This window comes from Annulohypoxylon truncatum (assembly GCF_022578515.1).
Source record: "Annulohypoxylon truncatum strain CBS 140777 unplaced genomic scaffold F4807scaffold_22, whole genome shotgun sequence".
Classification (NCBI taxonomy): domain Eukaryota; kingdom Fungi; phylum Ascomycota; class Sordariomycetes; order Xylariales; family Hypoxylaceae; genus Annulohypoxylon; species Annulohypoxylon truncatum.
In genome coordinates this window covers 317,347-338,684 of record NW_025953808.1, presented here as the reverse complement: position 1 = coordinate 338,684, position 21,338 = coordinate 317,347, and the positions used below count along the sequence as shown (strand labels likewise).

The following is a 21,338-nucleotide window of genomic DNA, read 5'->3' as shown; positions in this document are numbered from 1 at the left end:
ACAGTCGGTACATTGCATGATAGGTAAGCTAGGTAGGTTGTTCAAGACCATACCAGAACTTCTCATGTCGAATCTGTTGAGTGATTTGTGTTTCTCTGTATGACCTCGATCTAAGTAAGTATAGGATAACCAAGGCTAGAACGCCTCTATCAAGAGTCACCTAATAGTCTAGAGTATATTACACACACCTTACGTTAAGCACCTAGTTAAGACTCAAGCGATATTCACATCACTCAGCCAAGATAGTAAAATAATTCGATTTCCCCACTTCCCTAAAGAGTCATGAACTTCACGAGTTTTCGGAATGCGAGTTCCTAAAGGAGATACGATACATCTCATCCATGATATCTCATGTGCTATGCTAAATAATACTAGGTTATAACATACTATACTATATCCAACTACGAGCCCCAGGACCCCCAGAATCCTCCAAGAACAAGTCAATCTCCGAAATGACCATACCTACCTCCTCACGTAATGGGTGACCCATCATTGGATGTCGATGCTGTGGCCAAACCCTCAGTCAGGTTTCGCCGTTCGCCAACTTATTAATCTACATGACCGCACGTGAAGATGCTCCAATTTCTATATAACGACTCGACCAAACGACTTGGTTGTGGATTAGCGATTTGCTTACATCGTCTCGCTTAAGTCACGAGAGCCGGTTTACCACCGCTGTTCTGCGACATCAATATAAAAGCGGATGACTATCTCTATTAGTGAAGGTAGCTGACCTTCCTTTCTGGAAACCCCTTCTGTTATTTTACGGCTGACAGCCTAGGGTGCCGTACCTCTTCGTTGTCGCTCCGTTAGCGCAGGAGGAACTGGGCGATCCCTTCTCGCTACCAGGCAACGCTTCACCCTATACCCAACCTATACCCTCTACCCAGACAGGAAAAGTTGCTATACTGACCTTGGAAGCTTTTCTCCACGCGGGACGAGAGTTCATCTAAACAGTGGGCCGTACTTTTCAGGCAGACCGCGGATTACTACAGCAGGAGTGAAGATCTAGCAGTGTTCTGGAAGACTCAAGAAATGAGCCCGGTTTTCTTGCCCAGCGCCAGCAATTATTCAACTTGAAACCAATTCGCATCCCACGTTTACCATACTTATCCAGCTGTATCCCAAGGCTTGGTGCGTGGGATATCTGATTCATCGGCTGTTGATGTCGACGGTGACTTGCATGACCAAAGCCTCCCAACGGGCCGAATACTGAGTGATAGTGAAAGTACCTATGGAAGTGATGAAAAACGTGGCAACCTTGCGCCGAAGCCACGGCGCGGATGTCAATTCCTAGAGGGTATCATCCTTAGGTATACTGAAATTTCACTTACAAGTTCGGACCAGGGTTAGCATCGACTAAAAAGTCGTCCGAACAGAGCAGATCATTTCTGTGGGGAAAGGATGTCTCAAACACGACGGCTTCTCCCGCAGGCTGAAGTCCGGTTTGAGATTTAAGATTACCTACGTGATATTACCATAATTATTATCACATACTAAGATTCAGCTTCAACTTTCCAGCTCACACACCATTCGGCCTTCCCAGCACTTATCACCTTCTGTCATATGATGATGGAGAAGGTCTCGTGGTATGAGAATATAGCCCAAGACAGTCATATTCAATGCGTACGTATACAGTCGCACCATCTCGTTACAATAAGAAATGCTAGCTAAACCTCGAACTTCATCAGGGTACGGTAACGTCCGGAAATCTCCTTATTGTCAACGTAGTAGATCATATTGGGGTTGTATCAGTATTCTATCGCTCCCGCAGTGGACATTTTACCTTAGTCACGCGGCCAGGGCAGACAATTTCAGTTCAAAGGTCCTACATGGTAACAGAACGTGGATTACGAGTAGGTAGTTTTGATATTATTTCCACAGCCCCGGTCAGCCGGTAGCCACCGTTACTACCTCTTTATGTACCTCATGTAGCATTCTGCGTCTTTACTCACTTCCTCATACTAACCCATTCAACTTCATATCCTTAATGCCAAGACACATACTAATCTACCAGAGTGGGCATTTGGTTACACTCATAACGTGGCCGACCTATGGCGAAACTCGTAAGAGCATCTCCAATAACTGTTAGAGCTTACGATAACTTTAATGCTTCCCCATGCTCTCGAGTCGAGTTTACCAAACCTGCCCAGCCGCTCGGAGTCGTTCCGCTGCCGGCAGACTCTTCGCCATAGAACTCCAACGACGTTCGGCTCCTACATTCCCGGCCAACCTTTTGCTGACAGGGGATGCCTAACCTTGCCCCTTGCAATATGGTATTCAACAAAATTCATACTATGTATGACATCGTAGAAATGGCACATCCTCTTTTTGATGATCGACCGACCAGATCTCCTGTGCATCTACTCAGCCTGCTAGGTACGCTCGCTAGCCCATGCTTGCCTCGTTGCCAGCCCACAGACCCCGCATGCACAAGTTGCAGTCAGTTTTGACATGGGCAAGCTCGGGTTGGGGTAGTATTTCTTAGATTTTAGAATAGGGATAGACCCTCTCTCATCACCAGCCTACCTATGAGGCTATGTACCACGAGTACGTCTATCTTGGCTCCGCCAACCAGCTTTCGACGAGAGGCCTGATACATTAGAAAAATTAGAAAGAATAAGAGAGGCATGATCGTGATACCTGCCGTCCCCGACATATGCAAAGAATGATGCGCAAGAAGGATGGAAAGAAAAAAAAAATCTCGAGAGGCCGTGCGTTTTTTTTGGGCAGAGACTACTAAACGAGTGTAACGTCGGTATCGCGATGCCTGGCATTCAAAAAATCCTTCTCCGTGAAGATGAAGAGAAGAAAAAGGCACACAATCAAAATCTACCTAGGTAGACGTGTAGCTCAGTGACGACCTGAGCCGTATTGGCTTAATCATCGGACCTAAAACGGCATTCCGCACATCCAGATCGAGCAATCCCCCCCTTTCGTACTTACCAACCCGTTACAAGACATACATAGCATGTCGAGCTTTTTCTGGTACCGTTACCGAGCGCCGCAGTCTGCCTCTTCGACGCGTGACCAGGTCGCTACTCCGGTGTGGACCAAGCTGTAAGTCATACAGGATGTACTTATGCGATGCTAATATATTACGCGAATCTTCAGTTTCCTGGTTCAGCTCCGTTGTAAGAAGAACTGATCTTCTTTCGACGGAAGGGGTGCTACGCAATCATGACCCTAACGTCTCCCAGGCAGTCTGGTAGTCTCTACCAGTAGGTACCTACTCTGTCGATCTCCCGTATCCTGTTCTAGATACGGGCTTGCCAAGCATCTCCGCCGTCGTCTTGTTACCGTAAGGAGATTATCTATGATGAGGTCGAACGGCGCCGATGACGAATCTAACGTGAACGGGCTTTCGCCCCTGATCAACAATCTTCCATACGCAGCATACATTAGCTTAAATTCCGTCATTGAGTAGCAGGTACGTACGCGCATTCCCAGGGGTGACACATTTCCGTTCCTAGACCAGACCAGGCCTTGTATCCCGGAAGACGAGCGCTGGGTTTCTATTTTCGTCTCCGAGAAGGTGAAAAAAAAAACTTAATCTCACCCGTGGCAACTTCATTTATTGACCTACCTGGCTTACCAAACTTCCAGAGCGCTTACTTACGTGTCTAGGTATATTAAAATCCTCCCCTTCCCCCGCACTCGCAATATTTCTCCTCCCAATATATATCGTGTGAGCTACTGGCTCGAACCCCGCAGGAGGCTCCAACGTACGTTTCGCATCGCCCCCCCTCAGGGCTCGTGAATGAGGCTCCGGAAGGTTTTGGAGCGGCGCTTTCCAGGGGGGGGGCTCGCTCGGTGAAGTTCACCACATGACCTTAAGAACTAGGTATATCTTATTATGCACGATTTTATTATACGTAACTACATAATCTCATACCTAGTTATATATGTATTGTTACCGTTCGTATCGATAGGCTATTGGTCACTCAGACTTGCTTCACGATGTAGGTTTACGAGGATGAAACCAGCCCACGAAGAGGGGCTAGTTGCTTCTATGAGTCGTACGACGTACATACATTTATACTATATAAACACGTAATTTAGGTAGGTAAAGTTGCAGTCTAGAACTAATAGAAGGTAGGATAATCCTCGCGGAATATGGCCGCAGTCAGCTCGCCTTCGATGTCCGCATACGCGACGTAGTCCTCGAACTTGCCCGTCTCGACGTCGCGTTTGATGAGGACGACGCGGCCATCCGCTTGGAGCGCCACAGCGACCAAGCTGCCATCCGCACTGATGGAGAAGTGCCGAGGCCCACTACCACCAGCAGCGAACTCTTGGACTTTGGTTAATTTGCCCGTGACATGGTCGATAGAGAACTACGACATCCATGAGTCAGTAATCTATATGTCCGGAAAGAGATGAGTCTCGTGAGTGAACGAAACCTCAGCCAAGTAGCAAGGAGTAGAGCACGTGAAAGAGAGTGGGAGTAAGCAATCTCGAAATAAAGGTAGATAGCCCTTATATACTTACAGTTATGAGTGGGTCTGAAGGGATCAACGTGCTGTTGTTAGGATCGAAGTTCGTGATATTGAACGAATACTCCCAGCGAGATGACGCGATTAAGAAATTTCCATCAGGCTGCAGATCATGTTAGCTGAGAATTCAAATTCTGATATCTCTCGAGTTACACTCACCGACACGACAATCTCAGCAGCGCCCGTCCCTTCTGGTAGAGTTATATTCTCGCCGTGCGTAGGAATGTAGAACAACTCGTTAAAGCTTAAAGTCTTGTTCTCATTGTAGATGGTCTCATAGCCGGTAATCGAGTTCGCCAGCTCGGAGATGAGGTAGAAGAACGTCTTCTCCGGGGTGACTAAGAATGTACCGTGTCTCGGGCCAGACCCGGGTCGCACAGTAAGGGGCGCGATAGGGGTCAACCCGAGGGTACCAGCATCGGCCTGGTAGATACGCACTTCATCGGCCCCCAAATCTGGGACCAGCACGTACGAGGCGGTAGGGTCCAGGATCGCTTCGTGCGGGTGCGGCGCCTCCTGGCGGTCAGCGTTAGGCCCAGGTGCCGCGAGCGTATATGTCTCATTCTGCACCAGAGTGAGATTGCCCTCGGGACCGAACCCGACGACGCTGACACTAGAACCGGAACTGGGTAGCTTGGTCAGTGATGACGGAAACCCTTTTATCTAGACGGTGCCCATGATTTGATATTGTAGGTGACGCCAAGACATTAGGAGTGGACTGCGAACCACCGAACGCGTTCGCCGTACGCGGAGGAGACGGGAGAAGGGTTGGCTTACTAGTGTGCGATAGCGAGTCCGTGCCCCCCAACACCGTATTCAGCTATGCTAACAGGGCCTTGTATCACCTCGAGCCTGTTCAGTGTGGTGAGTGTGCCGTCATCGTGGGTGGAAAAGGATGTCACGCCTCCATAAGGATCGTTCAATCCCTCGTCTAGACAGAAGAGGAAGTTTTTGGAATAGTCGAGCGTTAACCACGACGGATTCGGTCCACAGCCCGTCGAATTGGAGATGGTCTCGAGGGTAGCAGCAGTGCCGTCGACGTAGTCACCGTCAGGCAAGGTTAGTCGCAGCGTCGTGACGGTACCGGCATACGAGGCCACATAAAGGAGGGTAGCGGATGCCGAACCAGCTAATCCAAGGGACAGCAGCCCTGCGGGGAAGATACCTTTCCACATGGTTGGATGCTTCGACTTGTCGATCAACTGACTGTCACTGAACCGAGTCAACTGACGGGTGAGGATGAGGAAGGCGAGCAGAAAAGTCACCCAGATCGATGCTCTTAAGCTAATTCTGCGGGCTCTGGCAATGGAAACATGCCCAGACTTCGTCATCTTGAATTATGTCCGTCTCCCCCCTCCGGAGATGCACTACATTCGCTGTGCTCAGCTACTATTCCAACATCGTCAGTGTCCCCCGTCTGTTTTTGCTAGGTTAGGTTTAACCGGAGGGTCCTTGCACCGAATCCTGGTCCGGTACTGCATGAAATCCGGAAAAATTGTGTAAGCCGGCCGAGTCTAGGAGCAAGGGGGTCGGGAGACCGATGATGCGAAAGGGAAGGGGGGCCATCCCAACAGAGATCCTTTTGTTCAGGACCTTTGGTTACAGAGATGACAACTTTTTAGTCTGCTGCAGGGGTATGGGGTAAGAAATTGGAGGAGGCGAGTGTGAAGAGAGCATACCTTCACGTCAGGCTCCAATAAGCAAAGTCGAAGAGGTTGGAGTAAAATCTAGACTAGTAGCACACGGGAGATAGCGTTGCAATGCGGAGGAAAAAATGGTGGAGAAGAAGAGACAGGGCAAATCATTAGTAACTTAAGTGACTAGAAGTTTGAAGATTTCCGGTAGAGCCAGACAGGGGTATTTTTTTCTTTTTTTTTTCTTTTTCTTGCCAGGATCGATCATTATGCCGCTTCGTCTCAACTTTTGACTCTTTCCCAGGCGACTGGAGGATCTACACAACCCTCAAACGTTAGTTGCGACTTACGAAGATTCGATTATAATTCAGACCTGCCTAGGTAGGCACAGCAAAAATATTCCGCCGGCGGATAGGGATTGCCCTAGGGAAATAGTATAAGCATTGATCTTGGCCGGAGATGGTAGGAAGGGACCGAAGACTAGGGGCTCAGAGGGTGTCATCGCCCTGAAAGTCAATTAATCGTGTCGCATCGCTAAGTCCCGAACGCGGAGATCACTTGAGCTGTTCATGATGTGACTATAACGCTCAGGTTGTATCCTTACACGTTCAATACAGCGCTTACGCCGTGTTGGGTATCCCGCCGCAATTGGTTAAGTAGACATCATCAGTATTATTGTCTCCCAATACCTTGCTATGCCGTGCTCAAATCATAGACTGCCATTCTACTTACTACCCCTGCGCTGCTCCTGAGCTGCTGAGAAATACTCGTGGAGTCGCAGAAGGCTACCTGCTGCAAGCAAGTCAGCGCAGTCACAATTGCAACCCTGACGTAGTAGTAAAAGACGGGAAGAGGCCTTGTTTCTAATCACTGCCCCAACCTGGTAATCGAAAGACGAGAAGAGTTATGACCAAGCCCAAATAGGTCGAAATCGTCTCTGTTACTTGCAGAAAACGGACGGGAGCACCAATCAGCAAAAACACATCAAGATGACTCCATATCCGCATGCCCTACTTCTATCTATGCTGCTGAGTAGATATCTTATTCTCCGTGGGTATCGGGTTTTGCGTCCACGGAGAAATATTCCTATGCAGACTAGCATCTAACATCTCAGGGTAGCCATCGCGGTTCATAAGCCTAAACGATCCGATATCCGAGTTCCGCTACTACTACTATCCGTCATTAACATAGGGAGTCCGCCGACAACCTGGATAACGATATTAGTGCAGGAACATTAGCTTCCATATGACCAAGTTTCTATGGGGACACACATTACACTTCTGTCAACGCCAAGACCTCAAGCGGTTCCGCCAAGTGACCAACGCGAAGAGCCTTCACGTCTATGTAGGCATATTGTGTAGGTGGTTGTGTTTTATGTGTGTCCACCTAAGCAATAAGGGAACATCGGAGATTTGGAAGCATGTAGCCAAGAGATAGTCCACATGGCTGCCAGCTATGTCTAGATGACAATCTCTCTTGATCGCCAAATAATGACCGTGTAACATTCACACCCCAAGGGCTCTGCGGTCTGCAGGAGCTGCTATCCACGCCAACTTCATTTCCCATTATTCATAGAATAACCATCGCGCTTCGCGTGTTGAGAGTGAGCTGGCATGGAGACGGACACGAGAAGAATGGAACCTTAGGTACATATATCAAATTCCCGTAATAGAGAGCTTGACAGTGTTACCTTGCCTCGTGGTTGAAGACAAGAGGAAAGGTGCCAAACGCGGCGGTTGGAGAAACCTCGTGTCATCTTGAAACAATGACAACTACTCAAGCAATGCCACTTCGGATGTTGATTTGGGACCGATCCTGTGCCTCATAGCCGATATTAACGTGTAGGAATCTTAACAGCTGGAGTTAAGAGCCTAAATATTGCCAAGTAGTTTTCTAGTCATAGATCTTCCCTTGGGTACAACAATTTAGCAGATTGAAGATGATTGAAAGCATATCATCCATGAATCGTCACGGTGGAGTGTATTATTCATGATTTTGAGGTAACTCATTAATATCTAGGCGACTCGATCATCGAACACTTTTCCTTGAATAGGCGTAGTCAGTAGTAGGAGATCTGGAACCATAGCTTTAACCGCGTAAAGACATCAGCGCTCAGGGAAATATCCAAATCGGCTCAATAGCAATGGTGATAAAGGAGTTATTAGGATTGAAACAGGCAATAGTGCCTGTAGATAGTACCAAAATGCCACTCTTGCCACCCGCGTCGTAATTTACATCCGTAAGCTCTATATCAATTCGTTGGTGTGTTCTTGGAGTTGCCCGTCTTCTAATTGTTGATCCATTTGGGCATCTTACGTGGACATGTCGAGTTATCGTTAGGATCCAAACCCAACTTTGCGTACGGGTCGATCTACCTGCCCTCGCTAACATCGCCATTTTCATTTCTCGTCAAGTGGTTGGTTTCTCTTTCCTGTTATTCGTCATGTTTCCTCTTGTCATATCTAAAAAAAAATCCGTGTCGAGTTTTTGTACGCCGGAATAACACAAGCTTATTATGGGTATGGTGCTCTGCATGTCCCCGGAATAGTAAAAATCCTAACCTGAGACCTAACCCAATAAACTAACCATGGGCTCAGGCCAGCTCCCCCAAAGAAGGGGTCTATCCCCTAAACGGGCATTCACTGGCGCTAGAATTTTAAGCTTCCGTCGTTTCTCATCGACGTCGGCGACGTACACGTATCCCATAACATTGGAATCGCGGATGGTGTCTGCCGGGTCGTGGACCGATGCGTAGACAACTGAAAGGAGGCAGTTTTGCATCATGAGCGACGGCTCAACCTTCTCTAGCATTACATCGCCATAAATTTCATCTTCGAGCGCCGCCGAGTTAGGTGCTAGATGTTTGTTAGCATGATTGCCTATGGAGTGACTAGTAGCACGGGGTATATCCATACATTCATTAACTCTCCAGATTGACAAAGCCGAGAAGTCGACTTGTTGCGTAAACGGGCTCAATGTGGTGTTCGCATTGCCGAAAAAGTATTCTCTAATAGCTGTTTCGCGGACCTGCTGCAGAAATCCTGAATCCCTTTCCACGACGCCACCAGACTTGTCCAGGCTGACCACAGTGATGGGTTCGTCTAGTGTGGTTTTCTGCCCTGTGAACTTCTTCTGTATCTCGCTGCCCATACGTTCCGAGCCTATCACGATTACGATGTTGACTGAGAACTCGGACACTATATGGGCTATGTGGTCGTAACCTCCCTTAGAAGCGCCGACACCGCCCGTGTCGATCAGCAGACCAGATGTCTTTACGTCGGGGTCCTCCGCGAGCCGGGAGGTTACCGCCACAGCCAGCCTGCTTATTACTCTTTTAAAAAGTCGCATGTTTTCCTCGGGCTGCCCTAAACCGTAATTGTACACGATGGGAAGCTTGACAGGTATAGCGCTTGGTCCACTGCTTGGCGTGCTGCCCCAATCCGTCGTGATATCAATGATAGTCGCGAATACGGCAGCGCTTAGCGAACCCGGCAATGCGAGCATACCCTCACGACAGTCTGTATTCACGACGAGTGGTTGGCGACCCATGCGCGTGGCCCATCCCGTGAGCATCTTTACTAAGCTCGTCTTACCGGCATTCGGCGGTCCGACGACCAGTATTCGTGGTCCCATTTGTCCTGCTTTCTCTGCAGCACATCGAATGGCTTCGAGTTTAAAATGCAAATTCAAGTAGCTGACCATAGGTGTCTCGTCCGCTGTCGGCTCTGAGGTATAGGCGTCGTAGGTCCCGGAAGGGCAAACTATTTCGAGAGTACACCCATGCCAGGTATTTATCTTGGACTTCGTCGCCGTAAAAGTGTACGGTGTATTTGGGGCGAGTTCGGTGCCATCCTTCTCTGCGGTTCCTGAGAGGAGTTTGATATCTAGAGTGGATCCATGCGGAACTTCGAATCGGTATTCCCAGAAAGGTTGGAGTGTTTCCGTAGTAGTTGGCGATGTGGCGGCAGCAGATGAGGTAGTCGGGTCTGCCTATTTGAAGATTAGCTAGTTAATTGAAGTGGATTTGTAGAAAAATAGAATACGCACAACCGATGGTATCTCTCCTAATCCTGGAATCGACATGTTGATGTTTGTCTACGAAAATTGAAGCATGTTTAAGATGTTGGAAGATGTTGATTTCTCGGAATGTTGACGGGTTGAAAATGAACCGCATGCTACAGAGCTAAGGTTCGAATTGAATGCTATCCATATAAAGTGGGTCTAACTTCCAAGCTTCCAAGGCCGTTCTTTGCAGCTTCCATTGGCGGGGCAAACCAGCGCAGCGCCGGGCGTACCTGAGTAGCTAGGTATGCAGGTACTTAACGAGGCGTGGGGTAATTACTTCGACCAATAGCTCTACCTAACCCATGTATCTAGTAGCTCTTCCTTACATTAGGTATCTACCAGGTATGTACGTAAATAACCCCTTTTGCTCCGAAGGATACCTGGGATATATCCATATTTCATCACATTTCAAAACATAGAATAACTTTAGATATGGATATATATTTCATTAATCGTGAAGAAGAGTCCTACGAGGAGCGGTTCTCTATGATGGCAAAGGCTGGAGAAGTAGTAATGGGTATCTTGAGAGACATCTTCCACCGGACGCCGGTTTAGTCTTCTTACGCCCATCCAATGTTCCGTGCCATTGGATTGGCTATGCACATGATATGTATCTTCCGGGTCGTCTACACGACTCTATTCCGGATTCTAGTCCCCTCTTACCCGAGTCTATGACTCCGACATATCCTCAAAGATCTTCGCGAGACTCCTGACGCCAAGAAGCACGTTTTCGTCTGGCCCCTGGCCCGGTTCCCATGCTGCATGTGCGAAATCGATCAGCTTCACGGAATATATGTTTGGAAGACTCGATTCCTCGTCCGAGTCATCTTCTAGTTCGTCAAAGTCTTCCAAAGTCGCGGTCTCGATGAGGTCTTCTTCGTTCATGCCTATGCCACTATCCACTCTAAGGTTAGAGACAGGGCCTCGCGTAGCGCCTCTTTTTTCTGTTGGTATGGCAGCGTCGGCCCTCAATTCTTCGATAGCTGCTCTTAGTGCCGTGCCATCGCCCTCAAAGACGAAGAGCAAACTGGAAGAGTACATCCGACTTTCCTCCTTCTCGAGGACCTCTTGTACTCTTCGTAGATCTTGCGCGAATAGTCCGGCAACGGTCTTGCCAAGTTCTTCGTCGATGCCAGCAGCTTCGTTGAAAATGAACTTTTTACATGAGTCAGCTATGTTGGCCTCATTCACGGTATATCTTCCCCAGTCTTTGTCATAGATCTTGAATCCTTCCTTATCCAATTCCGATTCGTCAGTGGATCCATTGTATACTCTCATTCCTGCCACGCGAAAGCCGAATTTCTTATGAGTTGTCTCCTCGGTGATTTTGTCGAATCGTGCCTTCTTTTCTAAGGGCGCGTCATTAGCCCATAATCGGACGCCCAACTTCGCGTCCATAATATTAGGCTTCTTAAAGCCAAAAGAGGCGTTCTCTAGCACCACTGCCCGATCCGTCGCAATCTTCCGCGTTTTGTTAGGGACCCATTTAATATTGTCAGATATAACTGGGTTTTCAACAGGCGCTTCGATTACGGGTGTGCGATCATCAAGGTGTAGATGCGATTGGATTTCCTCCTTCATGGAAAAGGGGATGTCTGCATGCTCAACGAGGTTCGGTATTTGCGCGTGTATCGTAGCCTGATCGGTAGAGTTGTTGAGGGATAAGGTGCCTATATACATAGGCATAAGTTCTGCAAAATCGGGATGCAGTGCGTGCGCTGATTCGTAGAATTCGACTTCAGACTGCGTACACGGCTTGATAAACAGCTCTCCATCCGCGTCGCACATGGTCCCAGCACTGTCAACAAAACTATATTAGTGTACAGACAAAATAGAAGGAATGAGGGCAAAGCATACTGTCCAGCGACTGCGTAATTGTAATCTTTTAAGTCATCCCGCCTGGGTAGTTCCCGTTCTTTGCTTCCACCATTCTTGAGAGTATCTCGAGAGACCAACATATTCTCTTACGTTGGTAATATCCAGTAGTAATTCTATTCGTTCTGCATGCTACCAATAAATTTATGTTCTCTTGTCCTGAGGTTTAATAGTGGATGAACGAAGGACAAAGGCTGAAAGTCGGCCTAGGAGGTTGGGTAGATGTATAAAGGAATAGGAGTTAAAATTGACAATGAAATAGTTTGACAAAGTATTGTAGAAAAAAAGGGAGATCCGTATTATCCAGTGATGTTACTAGATGAGCTTATGTTGCATGATCCGCATGGATGTTCACGTGTATTGTTGGAAGATTTGATTCACGGGGTCGTGAAAGTAAGAGATTCAGGAAGGTTAATATTCAATGTGGGACAAGCAGAACAAGCCGTTACAAAGGAGTGGAAGGATCGAAGTTAAAGGTGCTAGAAATGGTAATTTCAAGGGTCCCTGAAGTCGAAGGTCCGACAGGGTTCCGCTTAGATCAAGGCCCGCGCCTACTTTATTACTTTAGACTGTTTAGTGCAAGTCAGCTCTGTACATTCAGACTGCGAGTACCAGGTAGATATGTAACTAAGTCCAAATATAAAAACGTGGAGATATACGATGTAATAAGTTACACGTACCTATTTACGTATACAAGTACTAATAAATGTGCATAACATAGCATCCTTGGTATAACATGATGCAGCGCAGCTGGGCCACCATAGAAAGGGCAAAAAGCACTGCAGTATTGCGCAAGTCTCAGCCAAACATTCGACCGCAGCAAGTGCAGCGAGATCTTTAAGCTGCACGACTTAAAAGGGCGATGCTTCAAACCTAGAACGTTTTAACCAATTAAAATGCTGACTATCAGCTCTGCCCTAAAACGGATGGGACGGAATACCCACTCTTTCCAGTGGCGGGAAGGCACTTCGCCAGGAAGATAGGGATATGCTGAATGTTACTGGCTCAGCCACATCTGTCAATTGAAAAGTACCCTAGTAATAATCTGCCTCGGATGCCATTTGCCGCAATCACTTGACTCATTATGGCAACTTGGGGCGCGGGCAAGGCAAACTTCAGCCAACTACTCCATTTAGTAGGCTGCAGTTATCACCAGGTATGTGAAAGATCACCTGGAACACCTGCGTATTCGTCTGGTGTACCCATGTCTTACCTCAGTATTTCTCGGAAAGACTGCGAAAAGATTGCGAACATAGCTGAGTAACCGGGCAGTGTTACGACGGACGATTAATCAGATTCGAATTCGGAATCCAAATTACCAAATAGACGACTTAGACGACTTATCATCAGCTGCACCTCACGTTGACCCCCATGTGTAAGACAGACTGCTGCAGGGAATCTGCAAGGTGAAGATCATCTAGTCATATCATCATTTTCAGCTCTGAAATATCAAGAATCTCATGTGGTGAAACGAGGAGGTTATTGCTAAATATACAAACTAGCAAGGTAAGTTCTTTTTAGATATTTTTATCACTTCAAGGTTCTTACCGATATTTAAACTTTGTGCACGAACGTTACAACATCGGAAACGGCCACCCAGCATTAAACTACTATACGAACGGCAGACAATCAACATTGTTGCGTTTGTCTACTGTGTCAAAAATGACTCTAAAGGATGTTTGTCATATAGATCACATTTTTGGAGTGTCGGTAGGTATTCAATTTGTAGTAAGGTAATTCAAACGTGGTGATAAACATCTTCTCTCAGAGAGTGCCCAACAAGGGAAAACCTCTCAAACCTCATGAGATTTCTCAGACACAACGCCAACCGGGTGTCTCCAAGCCTACCAACAGTCACACATAAAAAAACCACCAACACTAGGACTCTTACTAGTAGACTTCTAATTCTGACATACTACCTTAGGTAATCAAGCATCTGCGTTGACATACTAAGGTACCCAACACTTCGGTGACATTATCATCCTATTTCCTTACCTGATTGCTCTTTTAATACGTCATATCCCTTGCAACATTGAAGTGTAGGTATTTTTCCCGACACATCTTGGTCTCGCTTACCTCCTTAGAGGTATCTGGGACAGAACGGAAAGAACGAGTCAAAAAGGTACGCGCAGTTACGTGGCGGTTAAGGCACCAGCACCGGCACCTTCCTTACACTAACCCACGCATGCCTTATGCTTATGCACCTCAGCCTCACATCACCCAGTCACTGCCCTGCTTCTTTATTTTTCTCTCAACTTTCTCGCACTTTTCTAGAACCTCGACCGGGGTATGCAGCTACTAATGCATATTCAGCCCTAGTTTGATATTTACGGCATCAACATGGCAGATCTGCCCAAAGATACGCCCGTCGAATCGGGTGAAATACCCATCATGGCGGAGGGCACATCTCCGCAGACTAACGACATCGACAATGCCACGGCTGTGGATGAATCGACCAGCGGTCAGTCTGACACGAATCAAGGTAAGGGAATATCCGTTGGAGCAAAGGCCGATATTTCTCAGCCTAGCCACGAGCATGAGCATGAGCATGATCAGACCGAACCCGGCGGTGACGGTGAGGCTACCAATGATACCTCTCATGATGTTCCCGAAGGCATCCCTGCTTCCGACGGTGACAAGGCTGGCGGTGCCACCGATGCGGGATCTCAGCCAGGTGCCGAGTCCGAGCCGAAGAAGAAGAAGAAGAGATCTAAGAACAAGAAGCAGGGAGCGGCTGCCCGCAAGGGCGTCACTGGCTTCGAAGGTAGGCCTTTCGTAAATCCATGTAGGACAAATCCATTTCTAACACGAACCAGAATTCTATGCCGATGCGCCTATAACCCCTGCCGAAGCAGCCCTTGAGAAGAATGAGATCTATGCCGAGTAAGCATACTAACTGCAATATGAATTATTATTTCATACTAACTATTGAATAGGTCACGACCATTTTCCGAGTATGGGGTGTCACCTTTATAATTTTATACAGAATTTCAATAGCTAACCAAACGTAGGCGTATCGAACAATGCATTCAGCGATACCGGGCCAGCCGTCGAATGGACAGCGAACGCACCATGCTGTTCAACAAGTACCTATGGCTTGGTGGTATTGATGCATCTCCGCGCCAGTTCACCGGCTTTGCCGAGGATCGTGAAGCTCTAGCTGAAGCGGATGCGGAGGAGATTCGCCAGATGACTGCGACCGATTTCGTCGGTGGTGGCGGTGGTCGTTTTTATAACCCTGCAGAGCCTGATAACTGGGTCGTTGACTTTGATGGCATCGCCAGGGGATTCCTGTAAGTTTGTTATGGAATCAGGTTTGTAACATAGAGGCTAATACTTCGTAGATCTCGAGTCGTCCCGAGCATATACATGTACGACGAGGAAGCGAACAAATTGGCTGCAAAGCTCGTTAAAAACTTCCTCAATTACGTCGCAATGCACGATGTCTGCCCCAAGTACAAGGATAACATTGAGTTGGCCAGAATACTCTGCGATTATGCGCCATCTGACCTGCGCTACGCGCACGAGCTTCTTCTGGAAATGCCAGGCAATTTCAACACTCTTTGCAAAGAGCTCTTCTGTGACGGGGAGATATACAAGGTCCAGGGAGAACTCAAGGGGGAACTCTATGACAAAGTAGTTGTATTCCGTGTCGCGGTCCTAACCTCGGCTCAAGAATGGATCCAGAAGCGCCTTATGCGTTCTAACAATCCTACTGCTACTCGTATCATCAGCACGTATGAAGAGACGTACAAGGTACACGCTATACGTATTCCCCACCCGAGCGGCTACAAGATAGTTGCAGAAGAACTCGAGGCTGCCGGTCACAAGGGCAAGGGCAAACCGTGTGGCCTACTTCAGTTAAAGAGGGCTATCATCGGCCACGGCTACAACAACGTACTTCGACCGGATCAATTTAATACCCAAAATTGGGGGTACCAAGAGTTTCTCCTCGAGGAAGAACTGCTTAAAAAGATGAAAAAGGGCATGAAGATCAAAGCAGTGATATGCGAACTCAACATTGGCCTTCGCTTCATCAAGGAAGTCAAAGATATTCGTGTTTCCTGGGATGTATTCCTCCCGCAGATGCTGATGGAGGGCTGGAAGGATCCCGTCCCCAACGAACGACCTCCTCCGTCTGTTTCTCATCCGGACGCCGAAGACAAGGCCATGGCCGCCGAATTCGCAGTGGATGATCCGAAGTCGTCGTGACGTGCTTGGCATGCTGATGAAAGGAGTGAAAGGGGACTAGTCATATGAGCATGCAGTTGTTAGGTGCTTCGACGATGCTTTCGATTTCGGCATCTAGGAGTGGAATGGTATCCTGGATCGCGACGGTTGCTTTGAGATACCCTTTGCTATACCCATTAAGAAAGTCAGCCGCAAGGCAAATGAATGAAATAAATTTACGGCCTTAATAATTCCACGGTTTTCATGGCTAACCTGTGTAATTCTTTTCTGGGGCTAAGGCTGCCTAGGGCTTTTTGTCTTGGAAACGCCAATACTCCCGACTTCAGTATGTACTGCTACTATCACCGCTCGCATGACACTTACGATGTCCTAATGACTTGGCGGCTGTGATGGTCATGAAATTCCTGGATTTCGGCGTCCTTGATCACTTGGTGCCGTCGCGCCTAGCGGCCTGGCAGACACGGGGCGTGTCGTGGCATAGGAAAAATTGTGCCGGTTCGCTCCTTGGCGTGGCTCGTCCGCGCCGTATCGTTACCTAAAAGTAAGCATGGCACGTTCTTGGCTTTTCTCCTCGCGAGCTGGGCGTCATGCCGCGGCGCCCAGCTTTCGGCGGCTGGGCTTTCACGTTAGTACTACCTAACGGTAGCCAGCCCCCCTTTCTGCGGGTTGGGTTGATTCGCCCGTGGGTCTCGTTAGAAAACACCAACGAGGTGGGCGATGACGAGGGAATCCGCCCATCTTCACTGCCGACGATATATTGACTTTTTCATGCAGGCGGACCTGTCTTGGGCAGGCACAGGCGAGGCTACGAATGCGGTTTATCAGGGGGTGGACAGGTGTGCTTCGACGTCTTATACCCCCCCGGACAGGGCAATTTAACTACGAAGAGATCTCACTCGAGCATCCCACCCAAGAAACCTTGGCGAAGGTTTGGCGGAGGGTGGACTTGTGAGGCAAGACCGCTGGGCATTGGCTTGCCCGTTTTCTCGGCACGGACCGAAGTGGATGGGTCGAGTTGTGTTTGCTTGCTTGCTTGCTTCGCTTGAGCAATATGAGTCGAGAACCCGTCTCTGCTCCTCTCACACACGCTTCTTTCTATTCCCGCCGATCCTATCCTTTCTCTTCGTCCTGCTGGCCCCTTAGTTTTTTTTTTCGCTTTACCTACCTATGGTTGCCCGGCTATGTTTTCCCCATCTAATTTCTAATCACCATCATCATTACTAACCCATCTGTTCTCATAATCGTCGATTATCCATTCCCCATCACCTAACGTACCCATTCTTCGCGCGGTTATTTCGTTTGAAACACAAAATAATATACCTGTTGCATCTACGTACGTAAAAGGAGCGACATCGTACATATCGATACCTAGGTAATCGATAATTCGGAAAGACGTTGCCCGCTCGCCCGCACGCACGCAAAGACGGATCGATGGATCCCCGACGACGATCCCGCCCGCCACCGGCCCCAGGGCGATCCTGGCAGCGCGCCAAAATCCTCCTGCAGTGCGCCTCCCTCGCGTGCTGCGCCGTGCTCCTCGGGCTCAGCGGCGCGCGGACCTGGGACGACGGCAACGGGGTGGGGATCCTGACGATCCCGATCGCCGCAGTGACGGCGGCCTGGACGCTCGCCGAGCTATTCGTCCTGTTCCTGCGGAGGAAGAGTACGCCCGGACGCGGCATACACCCGGGCGCGCACGTCGGCGCGCAGCTCGTTATCTTTTTAGCTCTGATCCTCGCGCTGTTTTATAGCTGCGTGCTGTGGCGCAGCGTGCAGCGCAGCGTCGAGCCGTGTAATGAGTGGCCGCGCAACCCAAGCGATCCGGACTGGGCTGTGAGGAACGGGACGACGGATGCTAGGGCCGAGGGGGAGGGCGGGAGGAGGCTGGGACCGTCGTTGTTTTTTTGTCCGGAGAGTTATAAGGTGCTTATTAACGACTCGTCGTATCGCTCGGAAGTGCAGACGCTGATTGCGTTTTGCGTTATGTTATGGTGGGTTTTGTTTTAGTTTTTGCCGTGGTGGTGGCGGTGGTCTCCTGGTGCTAACGAGAGAGTAGGGCTATACATTTCACGCTCTTTGTGCGAGCGTGCGTCGAGACTCAGAGAAGGAATTCGGGAGGTTCTGTGGTGATGGTGTACCCGCAGCAACTGCCGGCATGGCCTGGTCCGTACGGGGAGAGGGTGTCTCAGGGCCGTCATCGGGAAAGATCGGGGGCGGTGCCAATGAAAGAGATACATTACTGATGAAGTCAACTTTCATGTTCTTGCCGAATTTGAATACGTCTTTTATTACTTCGTTCGTGCCGATAAAATACGCGATCATACGGATACCATCGAGACCCCTTTACGCAGGCCACCCAGCCACGAAGGCCCTCGATAGGCGTGAGAGCAATGGTTAAATATTCGCTGGATAGGTAGGTTTTTTATACCCCGAGGTGTTTATGATGTTATGATATGGATTAGTTGATGGGTTGCATATTCTGAGAATTATTGCGAATGGTAGGGAGTAGGGAGGGTTTGGCTATATAATACTTCAGGGGCGGATTCTATTTTCAGCCCCCTTCAAAGGCAATGGGGTATCTTAAGCATTGGAAGGAAACTGATGTGGAAAGGAACATCCAATAAACATGAAAATAAATATCAAGTACGTCAAGCCATCGGTTCTATCCAGAAACTACCTGGGAAAAGGGAACTACTCGGCTGGACTTTGGATGTGGTTATCGGTTCGGAGTTTTGGTGATCTTGTTTGTCGCCGTCTTATTTTTACTCTCCCTCGTCGTCCTCTCCTCGTCTTAAAACCCCTTTTGTACTTACATAAGTGCTTTATTATATTGAAACGAGAATCAAGTCTAGCTAATAATAAATTCGATATGGCCGACGAATTGAATGCTGTGATTAGATTCTCCATTCATAAAATAACAGAGAGGCTTGTGTAAGTACTTATGTGGATATGGTGTACAGCTTAGGTAAGCTAAGACACTTGACACGAATGCCCCGAATCCATCCCTGGTAGGTCGATCTTCGTCATGGTGGGGGCGGGGTTAGCTATTATCGTCCGCCGTCCTTTCGCCTGTGATCCTACAACGCTATTGTTTCTATATACTCCTACATAGACGACCTAGCAAACTCTATATCAAATACCTACTTCCAAGTTCTTCCAAGGTACCATACACAAACTGTGGGATCTTGTGGGTGAACGGAGTTAAGATGGTAAAGCCTTCTGAAATTACATACGTGCCTAATTATTGTAGAATTCTCTGTACTGACTTTCAATTAGAGCTCCGAAGCCAGACTCTACACCTTCTCCCAGGAGACGAAAGACCACCTACGCAAGTTTCGCTTAACTACGTCGAGAGCGAGTGGCCCCCAAGCTGTCATTTGTATGTACGTCTGCCTGTGTAAACTGCACCTTGCTCGAAACGGGTTGTGCCTATAGCTAATACGACGCAAATCCCAATAGACTACATCGACAAGAAGACGCACGAGATCAAGCAGGATGAGGATAAGATAGTGTATAAATCCCTTGAGGAGATCGCCGACGAACTACCGGACAACTCGCCGCGTTACATACTACTGAGCTACCCTCTAACTCTTGTATTTCTGCCCACCGCTATCCCTACCTCTACCCCTGAAACATGCTGATCGTGCTGCAGCCATCCGGCCGTATGTCCGTACCTTACGTCCTCCTGTACTACCTCCCTAACACTTGCAATGCCGAGAGCCGTATGATGTATGCGGGTGCGAAAGAGTTGATGAGGAATACGGCCGAGGTTGGCAAGATTCTTGATATCGAGGACGCCGATGATTTGGAAGGGATTCCGGCGAAGCTAGGCGCCGAATAGGCTGCCTGGCCCCGTGTGACTTTCATATTGGATTGGTTAAGCTTTGAGATTGGAGGGATTCCCTGTTGCCAAATGTAGCAAGATGATTCTAGCTTGATTTGCTATTCTTTTTCTCCATTTTTCAGTCATCAGGCAATACTTCGTGCGCTTTGAGACCTATCTCCTGCGCAACACCTCTAACGACGCCTTTGAGTGCTTTACATGCCGGGCTATCGGGATAAGCATCGAAGAAACTCTCACCGTAGTCGCATGCCATGCCTATTCTCGGGTCTAGCGGTACCTCGCCTAAGAATGGGATACCCATCTCTTTTGCTAAAGCCGCGCCGCCCCCCGTAGTAGCCTTGAAGATCTGGCTCTCATGCGTGCACTTGGGGCACACGAAGCCGCTCATATTCTCTACTAGTCCTAACACTCGTATCCCCGCCTTTTTGCAGAAATCGATCTCCTTTCGTACATCTAGTAGAGCCACTTCCTGCGGGGTGGTGACCATAACAGCACCGTCTATGCCGCTTTCTTTCAGAAAACTGTTGACACTCAGATGCTCATCGCTCGTACCCGGTGGTGTGTCAACCAGTAGGAAGTCCATGTTGCCCCATTCGACCTCTTTGAGGAACTGCTTGATCAGACCATTCTTTTTAGGACCACGCCATATTACCGCGTCGTCGCGATTAGGTAGCATGAATTGTATGCTCATTACGCCCAAGTTGTCTGCAACCCAGACGGGCGACCAGCCTGTGCTACTGATGTGTATGGTCTCCGACTCGACGCCCATCATTTTGGGTATGCTAGGTCCGCATATGTCTGTGTCCATGATGCCTATAGTCATGTCCTCGTTGGTAGCGAAGGCGTGTGCCAACAGGCTCGTGAAGGTGCTTTTTCCTACGCCGCCCTTGCCTGACAGCACCAGTATCTTATGCTTGACTCCAGACAGGCGTTCCGAAATCAGCGGTATATCCGGATCGGGGCCCTTGGGCGCTGAGGCGCATATCGCTTGGTTCGGACAACCCGCGCAGGAGTCGGCCTTGCCTGCGTCTTGAGACTCGGGGCCTGGGCAGTGCTCGGGTTCGGGGGCGACGAGCTGGGGGCGCTCCTTTAGAGGGTTATCGAGGACGTCTTGGACGGGCTCGGGCTCTTCTAACGAGGGCGCCATCGTTCCGGAATCGTAGTTTTAGGACCTTTGAGATTAGAGGTTCGTATTCTGCAAAAGGGGTCGTTACTGTTTAAATTAGTAGGTAA

General features: G+C 48.6%; 6 protein-coding genes across 6 annotated transcripts; 2 read left to right on the top strand and 4 right to left on the bottom strand.

Annotated features, from left to right (window-relative positions):
- Window positions 1–4,085: 4,085 nt before the first annotated feature.
- Window positions 4,086–5,827, bottom strand: F4807DRAFT_461740 (putative isomerase YbhE; the record flags this gene model as incomplete). Its single annotated transcript, XM_048001724.1, has 4 exons — window positions 4,086–4,337; window positions 4,492–4,599; window positions 4,656–5,121; window positions 5,274–5,827. 4 exons carry the CDS (start codon window positions 5,825–5,827, stop codon window positions 4,086–4,088), a joined length of 1,380 nt encoding a protein of 459 aa, XP_047852932.1.
- Window positions 5,828–8,698: 2,871 nt separating this feature from the next.
- F4807DRAFT_461739 (Clp1-domain-containing protein) lies at window positions 8,699–10,213 on the bottom strand (the record flags this gene model as incomplete). The annotated part of the gene is made up of 3 exons (XM_048001723.1): window positions 8,699–8,985; window positions 9,046–10,120; window positions 10,178–10,213. 3 exons carry the CDS (start codon window positions 10,211–10,213, stop codon window positions 8,699–8,701), a joined length of 1,398 nt encoding a protein of 465 aa, XP_047852931.1.
- Window positions 10,214–10,807: 594 nt separating this feature from the next.
- Window positions 10,808–12,285, bottom strand: F4807DRAFT_151085 (inositol polyphosphate multikinase). Its single transcript, XM_047993210.1, has 2 exons — window positions 12,053–12,285; window positions 10,808–11,993 (listed from the first exon to the last, which is right to left on the bottom strand). The coding sequence occupies exons 1-2, from the start codon at window positions 12,151–12,153 to the stop codon at window positions 10,865–10,867; spliced, it is 1,230 nt and encodes a 409-aa protein (XP_047852930.1). The 5' UTR covers window positions 12,154–12,285; the 3' UTR covers window positions 10,808–10,864.
- A 1,804-nt stretch (window positions 12,286–14,089) lies between these two features.
- F4807DRAFT_431234 (Argonaute siRNA chaperone complex subunit Arb1-domain-containing protein) lies at window positions 14,090–16,647 on the top strand. Its single transcript, XM_047998478.1, has 7 exons — window positions 14,090–14,109; window positions 14,157–14,192; window positions 14,384–14,834; window positions 14,887–14,953; window positions 15,007–15,024; window positions 15,082–15,363; window positions 15,415–16,647. Exons 3-7 carry the CDS (start codon window positions 14,411–14,413, stop codon window positions 16,280–16,282), a joined length of 1,659 nt encoding a protein of 552 aa, XP_047852929.1. The 5' UTR covers window positions 14,090–14,109; window positions 14,157–14,192; window positions 14,384–14,410; the 3' UTR covers window positions 16,283–16,647.
- A 2,583-nt stretch (window positions 16,648–19,230) lies between these two features.
- On the top strand, window positions 19,231–20,163 carry F4807DRAFT_150935 (glia maturation factor beta). Its single transcript, XM_047993209.1, has 4 exons — window positions 19,231–19,470; window positions 19,538–19,640; window positions 19,721–19,854; window positions 19,914–20,163. The coding sequence occupies exons 1-4, from the start codon at window positions 19,468–19,470 to the stop codon at window positions 20,100–20,102; spliced, it is 429 nt and encodes a 142-aa protein (XP_047852928.1). The 5' UTR covers window positions 19,231–19,467; the 3' UTR covers window positions 20,103–20,163.
- Window positions 20,164–20,223: 60 nt separating this feature from the next.
- Window positions 20,224–21,252, bottom strand: F4807DRAFT_452341 (nucleotide-binding protein; the record flags this gene model as incomplete). Its single annotated transcript, XM_048000321.1, has 1 exon — window positions 20,224–21,252. The coding sequence occupies one exon, from the start codon at window positions 21,250–21,252 to the stop codon at window positions 20,224–20,226; it is 1,029 nt and encodes a 342-aa protein (XP_047852927.1).
- Window positions 21,253–21,338: the final 86 nt, after the last annotated feature.

Bases quoted from the DNA above. Each gene is read 5' to 3' on its own strand.
- F4807DRAFT_151085 (XM_047993210.1), bottom strand. From the start codon at position 12,153: ATGTTGGTCTCTCGAGATACTCTCAAGAATGGTGGAAGCAAAGAACGG. The intron at 11,994-12,052 runs GTATGCTTTGCC...TTTTGTTGACAG, and splicing joins AATTACGCAGTCGCTGGACA to TGCTGGGACCATGTGCGACG.
- F4807DRAFT_431234 (XM_047998478.1), top strand. From the start codon at position 14,411: ATGGCAGATCTGCCCAAAGATACGCCCGTCGAATCGGGTGAAATACCC. The intron at 14,835-14,886 runs GTAGGCCTTTCG...AACACGAACCAG, and splicing joins GGGCGTCACTGGCTTCGAAG to AATTCTATGCCGATGCGCCT. The intron at 15,364-15,414 runs GTAAGTTTGTTA...AATACTTCGTAG, and splicing joins GGCATCGCCAGGGGATTCCT to ATCTCGAGTCGTCCCGAGCA.
- F4807DRAFT_150935 (XM_047993209.1), top strand. The intron at 19,641-19,720 runs GTATGTACGTCT...AAATCCCAATAG, and splicing joins TGGCCCCCAAGCTGTCATTT to ACTACATCGACAAGAAGACG. The intron at 19,855-19,913 runs GTATTTCTGCCC...ATCGTGCTGCAG, and splicing joins TGAGCTACCCTCTAACTCTT to CCATCCGGCCGTATGTCCGT.